At 34.4% G+C, this 7426-nt stretch overlaps 1 protein-coding gene across 1 annotated transcript in view; it reads right to left on the reverse strand.

Annotated features, from left to right (window-relative positions):
- LOC107642622 (regulator of nonsense transcripts 1 homolog) overlaps positions 5257-7426 on the reverse strand; it is a 12580-nt gene continuing 10410 nt past the window's right edge. Inside the window, exons 24-29 of the mRNA XM_016346030.2 lie at positions 6984-7348; positions 6821-6883; positions 6662-6733; positions 6368-6499; positions 6153-6272; positions 5257-6003 (exon numbers count right to left, since the gene is read on the reverse strand). Coding sequence (XP_016201516.1) covers positions 5875-6003; positions 6153-6272; positions 6368-6499; positions 6662-6733; positions 6821-6883; positions 6984-7348 — 881 coding nt within the window. The 3' untranslated portion in view covers positions 5257-5874. The remainder of the gene's footprint in view (positions 6004-6152; positions 6273-6367; positions 6500-6661; positions 6734-6820; positions 6884-6983; positions 7349-7426) is intronic.

Consider the following 7426-nt stretch of genomic DNA (forward strand, 5'->3'; position numbering starts at 1 on the left):
AAGATAAAAAGCAAGAGAGAGAGAGAGAGAGAATTGCAGTGAATCTTTGATTCTAATAGTAGTGAAGTGAAGCTGATTGAGTAAACAATAGTAGTTGTTGTTGATGTCAAAGTCAGGATTCAGAAGATGATGGTATGCGTCGTTTCGCTTTAGCTTTTACTTTATGCTTTTCGTAACTTAACACATCAGAGAGAGAGAGAGAGAGAGAGAGAGAGAGTATGTATGTATGTATTTGAATATGTATATGTATATGTATATGTATATGTGTGTGTATGTAACTATGTATGGGGAAGGAAGGAAAGTCACTCGGAGTCCAAGCTACGTTATTGTAGGAAGCTAGCTGGATTCTGATAGATTCATTAGCGGCTTTTCAGAATGATTGGGCCTCCTTCCTTCTTTCATTTGCCCTCCCTTTTCTCCCTTAATTTCGGGAATGCCCTTCGCCTTTCCCTCTCCATTTCCGGAATCTGCTCTTGATTTATATATACTTTCCGAGCCTGTTTGGGTAGGTTCAAAAAGTGATTTTTTTTTTTTAATTTTTAATTTATAAAAAAGTATAATATTAATGTTTGGTATAATTTTTAAAATAAAATTATAATTTTTTTAAAAATTATTTTAGTGTTTAAGAAAAAATTTTTAAAAAATAATTTTTTTCATAATAAAAAGTTTTTTTATTATTTTTTTCTTAAAATAAGTACTTTTAAAATTAAAAAACCAAACACAAAATAATTTATTTATAAACTACTTTTAATATAAGTATTTATTGTTTAAGCTATTTTTTCAAAAGTAACTTAATTAAGTTATTTACCCACTGGATCTCACTCTTCTAAAAATTACCTTTATGACAATTCTTGTGATAAATTAACTTATTTTTTGAAGGTAAATTCCCTTTTGTAATATAAAATATGTAATTAAAAATATTTATAAAGTTATTTTAAATTGATATTATATTAAAATTATTTTTTTTATTTGAATTCAGAACATTGAATTTGAATTAAAATCTAAATAATTATGTTGTCTTATTGTACTTAAGATTTCAGGAAAACATAAAAATAATATATCTTTATAAATAATTGTCAAAATAAACTAAATTCCTTAAATCAAACACCCACTTATATTAACATTTGCTATGTCCACGAATACACAATCTAATGTTCGAAGAAACTTTTACCTAACTTGTATGACGTGTATAGTGAAACATGGCATGAGTTGGTATACTCACAATTCACAAACTTCTCCAAAGGCATAAGGAAATGGAAGCAAAATATGAATAGATCCACGAGTTGCGTGGCAATATAAACTGAACGAGACTAAAGTAATAATTTAATCAAAGATGATGGGCATTTTGTTTCGTTTGGCCAGCTGTACAACAAAATCCAAACTACTTAAAATGTTTAATACGTTAATTCCTCTATAGTTTCTTTCATGAAGGGGTCCAGGGAGAAAGCTCCAATTGCAATTGCCATTAGTGTTTATAACAATTCCAATTCAACTAAACCACAGTATGATATATACTCAACGACGTATAACGGCACACGTGTCCTGATTTCTTACGTTGACATTAATATTATTTTTGGTGGGGAATAATAAGGCATTCAAAATCAGATAACATTTTCAAAATTGTTAATCGATTCAGCTTTGAACAATTGAATAAAAAAAAAGAACGATGATAGATTGGTTGGCATGTTGTTCAAGTTCGGCCAATGTAGTGTATTTTACTTTAATTGAACCAATTTTTAGATTTGTTGTTCACGTTGTTTAAAAAAATTATTAATTACCTAGCATAATCTTTTTTATATATAATGGTGATGTGTTCAGTGTTGTATTATTTCTTACAACAATCTTACTCATATTAACGTTACACCATAGTCCATACTCTTTTTTTTTGGGTATTCATGCACAATATATTTTAGTAAAAAATGCTACTTGTACAACAAAATTTAATATTTTAACTTTCTACCCACTTCATAGTTAGTTATTATTTTCTTTTTTCATGTTTATTTTTTTTCTATAAAACCGTTTTCTTCTTTAATATTCCAATTTGTATATGCAGAAAAAAAGAATTCAAAATTAGTGCATTTAGAAACAAATTAATCTCTTACTGATTGTACTTTTAATAAAATGTAGGATTTGTTTTACGACTTTCTAGTGATGAATGGTCGAATATAATTATATTCACAAACTAAAATATTTTCAATTGTAATTTCTTTTTTAATTGTAACACATCTAAAATTATTAAGTTATACAAAAATATTTTTAAAACACATCCAAAATCATAAATCTAAAATTTAAATTTAAACATTAAAAAATAATTATAACACATCTAAAATTACGAAGTTATACAGAAAATATTTTTGAAATACTTTCAAAATACAAAAATTGCACGTGCAAAAATAATTTAACATTGCAATAAGTCACCAAAAAAAAATTTAACATTGCAATATATATGAAAATCTCTTTAGGCCATTTTATTCGATTTTTTATTTCAAAAAAATTAAAATTTATACAGAATAATAAAAAAAATAATGGTGTCAAAGACCCATCCAAACCTTAGGTAAGTTTTCGGCAACGGCGACGAGGAAGAGAAAGGCAGTGACGAAGATGAGTGTTGACGAAGGGGAATGTGGCGTTGTGATGTGAATGAGCGCCGAAAAGGAAGAAGGCAGCGTCGAGTGTTTTGACACGGGACAAACGTGATTTCTCTGCTTCTTTGAGTGTTTTGTACGGGTTTAATTAATAACTTGATGGTTTAAGGTTTATTTTATAATTTTAAAATCAAATTTTTGAATTTTGAATAATTTAATTTTTAGATATGTATTTAAATTATAATATATTAATAATTAATAATTAAATATATTAAATCTGAAACAGAAATTTAAAATTTAAAATTTAAATTTCAGTTTTTGTTAGATTGTATTTTAAATGTGTATTTAATTTTAAAAAGACAATAAATCTATTCATAATTTTTAGATGTGTTTATTTTAATTTTTTTTAATTATTGTAATAAAAGGCTAAATGTTGTACCATATTTAAATGATACCTAATTGAATTGATTTTAGTGTTTGCACAAGAATGTAACACCATACTTTATCTCTCCTTAGACTCGAAAGCAAATCCTTAGAAAAGCCCATTTCTATTTCCTAATAAGAAATTCAAGAGTGATAAATGCAATACCATAGTCAATTCATGGGCCAAAAACAAGAAATAAATTGTTACACTACATTAGTACATTCAGACCCCAGAAAATGAAAATGTTATACACACATATTAGCCATTGCTTTATGATAAATGCCGTCAATAACTCAATATCCTATGAGAGAGTACAGGAAGTCAGGAACCAATTTTAACACACTGTACAATAAAGGGTTTATACATATAAATGATTCACACGTTTGAATATTTTTTTAACAATACTACATGACCATCAACAATTTATACATATATTTATAAAAATTGACACATATAAAATACATGATTACGTCTATATTTACTAAAATTTACACACATAAGTTAATATAATTTATTTATTAAAGATAATTTAATATTTATACTGATTAAATATTAGCTAAAATTACTAAAAATTACTAAAGATTTTCTGTATTTTTTTTAAACAAAATCTCCAAAAATTAACTATTTCTAATGATATAACAATATAATATGATTTTATAAAATACTTTTTACACCATAAGTATAAAAAGGGAAAAAAAGAGAAAAGAAAAATATGACCCTCCAATAAAATACTCCAAAAAGTGACAACCGACAACACAGAAATTATAGCCTGACTACTATTGCATGTATATATCCTATTGTCCTGAAACTGAAAGTGAAACAAAGGAGCGTATAAAATAATTGGTGGTGTGAATACTAGAACAACTGTGAATCATACAAGTTCGATTTTATATACAGTACCAAGTAGGAACGCCAAGAATAGTTTATCGGATACAATACAAGTATACAAGACTTGGGGTACTATCCACCTGTCAGGATAGGATCAGCTGGGTGATTGTGTATAATTTCTTCTTCTTGCTTTTTTAGGAACACCCCAAATTAGAAAGATCCCTAACGTAAATTACGAAAGGGAAGGGGGGTATGCGGTCATGCTTCAAAGGGAAAACTACAAGAGCAGCAGTAGCAGGATGGCAGAAGACAACTTTCCAAATTCAAACAAACAAGACCGTACAGTCAATAATAGTTAGAATAATTTACATGGGAGTAAGAGAAATCAGCGTAGGGGGGAAAAACCTAGAAATCCACGAACTGGAAAACGTGTGCGATACCGTCACCGGTCGAGTCCTCACCGGCTCATGGATATGGGACTCGGCTCTAATTCTCTCCCAATGGATGATGAACACAGCTCAATCGCGCTCCCAACCGGAATTCGACCTTACCGGAAAAACCGCTATCGAACTCGGCGCCGGAGCAGCTGGCCTCCCTGGATTGACGGCGGCGATGCTGGGAGCCTCCCGCGTCGTGCTCACCGACATCGAGCCTCTCATCCTGGGTTTGTCTAGAAACGTGGAAGCAAACAACCTGAACCACGTAGTACACGTGAGGAAGCTCGTTTGGGGTACGGACGAGTCGCTCGGCGAGTTTGACGTTGTTCTCATGTCCGATGTTTTCTTCGACCCGGACCAGATGGGTGCGTTGGCTAAAACGCTGAAAAGCGCGTGTGGGGATCTTACTAGAATTTGGGCAGCCACCGAGATTCGACCATGGACAGGGAACTGCCTCACCGCCTTGGCAGATCACGGTTTTGGGTTAGTGGAGCTTTCCGGCCCAGTAAGTGTAGACCTAACTGGGCCTGGCCCAAAACAGCAATGTGGCTCATTTGCCGTTTTCAGTCTCGTGAAGCAGAGCGACGCCGGCCACGTACCACCGGCGTTTTCTGATTTTTGGGGCTAACGCTTTATGTATATAAAATTATAAATAATTTACTTGGGAGACCCGAATGCCTGGTCTTCGAGAAAGAAAGTTAGATGATGTTCAGGATAACGTTGCTGTATTAGTATATGACCAAAAGAAGAAAACATTATTCGAGGAAATCAATTTAATTTCATTTTCTTAGAATAGACTAAACCATACTCAAAACAACTGCTCATATAAACCACTAGATTTTTTTGGCGGAAGGGGCTGAGGGGAGGGGGGAGAGAGAGAGGGACCTTTAAATGAATAAGTTCTAGGACTATGTCTTATCCATTAAAGGGATTACTTAAAGTAACCCGGTCAACTACTCAACTATGTCTTGCAAACCTAATGTACATGTAAAATAATTATCACAACTTTATATGCCACCGTAAATTCTGAGCGGCAAGCTGCATAGTCAAACATTTTCCAACAATATCATCATTCAATGTTTCAAATTATATCGAGTACATAAATTACATGTTAGGTAGAGCTGAAAGGGTAAACCGCATCAGGGCCTTCTGTACAAAAAACATTCCCTTGGCTGCAGATTGATGCCGTATGCATTATATTACTATGTATCAGTATCTCCGCGACTACATTGTAGATCGTCCCTTCTGTTCCTAGACGGAAGGAAACCCTTTCGACAAAACCATTCCATGTAATGCTTTCTCGAACAATTTCATTTTAATCCCAAACCAACACAAAATTTCAGTAAGGTAACGGGTTATCTTATCTTTCTTTTTTTTCCCGCAGCCTAGGATTTGCTGCTTCTATCGCCATAATGCCCCACAATTCCACCAAGTCAAATCATAGATACCAATCCTTCAATATGGGTCCATGCAGGCAGCGATCCCAGGAAGCCAATCCCTCGGATGCAGCCAGCAAACATATTCCAGCAAAAAAGACAGGCAGAGTTGCTGATAGCAAAGACTGTAACCCATCAAAGCCACATTACGCTGCTTAAGCTGCTCAACCGCTATACTGAATTTTTTGATTTTGGGAACTCTGACCCTGACCCTGAGGCTGCTGTTGGGAAGCCTGCAAGTTCATTGGCTGTGTGTTGTAATGAGAAAAAGGCTGGGAATAGAGAGAATTCATCTGCAAAGAAGCCAGGAAATTTACCACAAAAAATAATGACCGAGTTCCATGCATCAAAGTATCAAACAGCTAATCAACTGGTGAAATTAACATGCCCCCTTAAATTTTATACATATTTATTTGAAACAAAAGCTGAAACTAGAGGAAACCTGTGATTGGAGAGGATTGGCGTTAGCAACACCAAAATGGCTCTGTGTTGCATCATCTTGCAAGGGATCACCAAATCCAGCTTGAGTGAAAAGGCCTTGCGATCCATGGGCCATGTAGTCCTGGGAACCAACAGAAAGGAAAATCAGATCAGGAAGGAGAAAGAAGCAACTGAAGGAGAACAAAGTGAAAGCCCATCATTAGCCACTTCAACAACCTGAGACATAAATTCATTTCCAGAACCAAAACGTGAATATCCAGCTTGAGAATTTTGGTTCATAAAGTTCCCTGGGAATCCACCTTGCGCTCCTTGAGTAGCATAATCAACAGCATATCCACTTTGAGAAGCCTAAAGGTAATCAATCACACACCCCCAAAAAAAAAAAAGAAGAGGATACATCAGCAAAGAAACTAACAGGAAAGAACAAAGCACCCTGTTCTCTCATTGATGAGCTGAACTTAAGACTTGTACAACTTCCATGTACAAAAATAACTAAAACATTTCCCAAACCTGGGTAGCAAAATCAGCAACATTATAAGGAACATGCGATCCCTGGCTTTTGAAGTCATCACCCAAGAAGTCCTGATAGTAAATTTAAAATGGAATGCAATGAATTCCTATGATACATTTGAAACAAAGTCAATCTTAAACCAAATTACTGTTAAGTACCTGAGACATTCCAGGAACAGAAAATTGATCTCGAAATGATTGACCTGTCCCTTGGACTGGCATCTAATATGCACAAGGAAAATAATCAGAAATTGACCCTGAATATGACAATGATAGGGAGATGACTACATAACACAATAAGATAAATGAAGAAGGTACATACATTATTGGCAAACCCAGGTTGAGATAATGGACCCCCAACAGATGGCTGGCTGTTTGGACTCTCCAAAGTAGGAAAATTATATGTAGATCCGATATTCCCAATAGGCTGTTGCGTTCCTTGGTGAAGACTGCCAACTGGAGCACCAGAATTACCTCTTCCAGCCCCAAAACCCCGACTACCTGGTGATGGTACATGAGGAACTGCCCCAACAGGACCATGTACAGCTCCACGGGATGGAATAGCATATGGCTGAGATTGGGGACCACCATGGAAAGGAGGCAAGGGAACCCTTGGAATAGGATATCCGGCAGGATGCACTCCAGGCTTCTGAGTCCCATTTGGTGGGCCAGGCGGAACATAAGATCCTACATTTGACACACAAACAAGTGATTGAAACACCAAAACAATAGACTTAGGGTATATGTTCAGGGTTTTGGTGGGTA

The sequence above is a fragment of the Arachis ipaensis genome, chromosome B05 (genome assembly GCF_000816755.2).
Source record: "Arachis ipaensis cultivar K30076 chromosome B05, Araip1.1, whole genome shotgun sequence".
Classification (NCBI taxonomy): domain Eukaryota; kingdom Viridiplantae; phylum Streptophyta; class Magnoliopsida; order Fabales; family Fabaceae; genus Arachis; species Arachis ipaensis.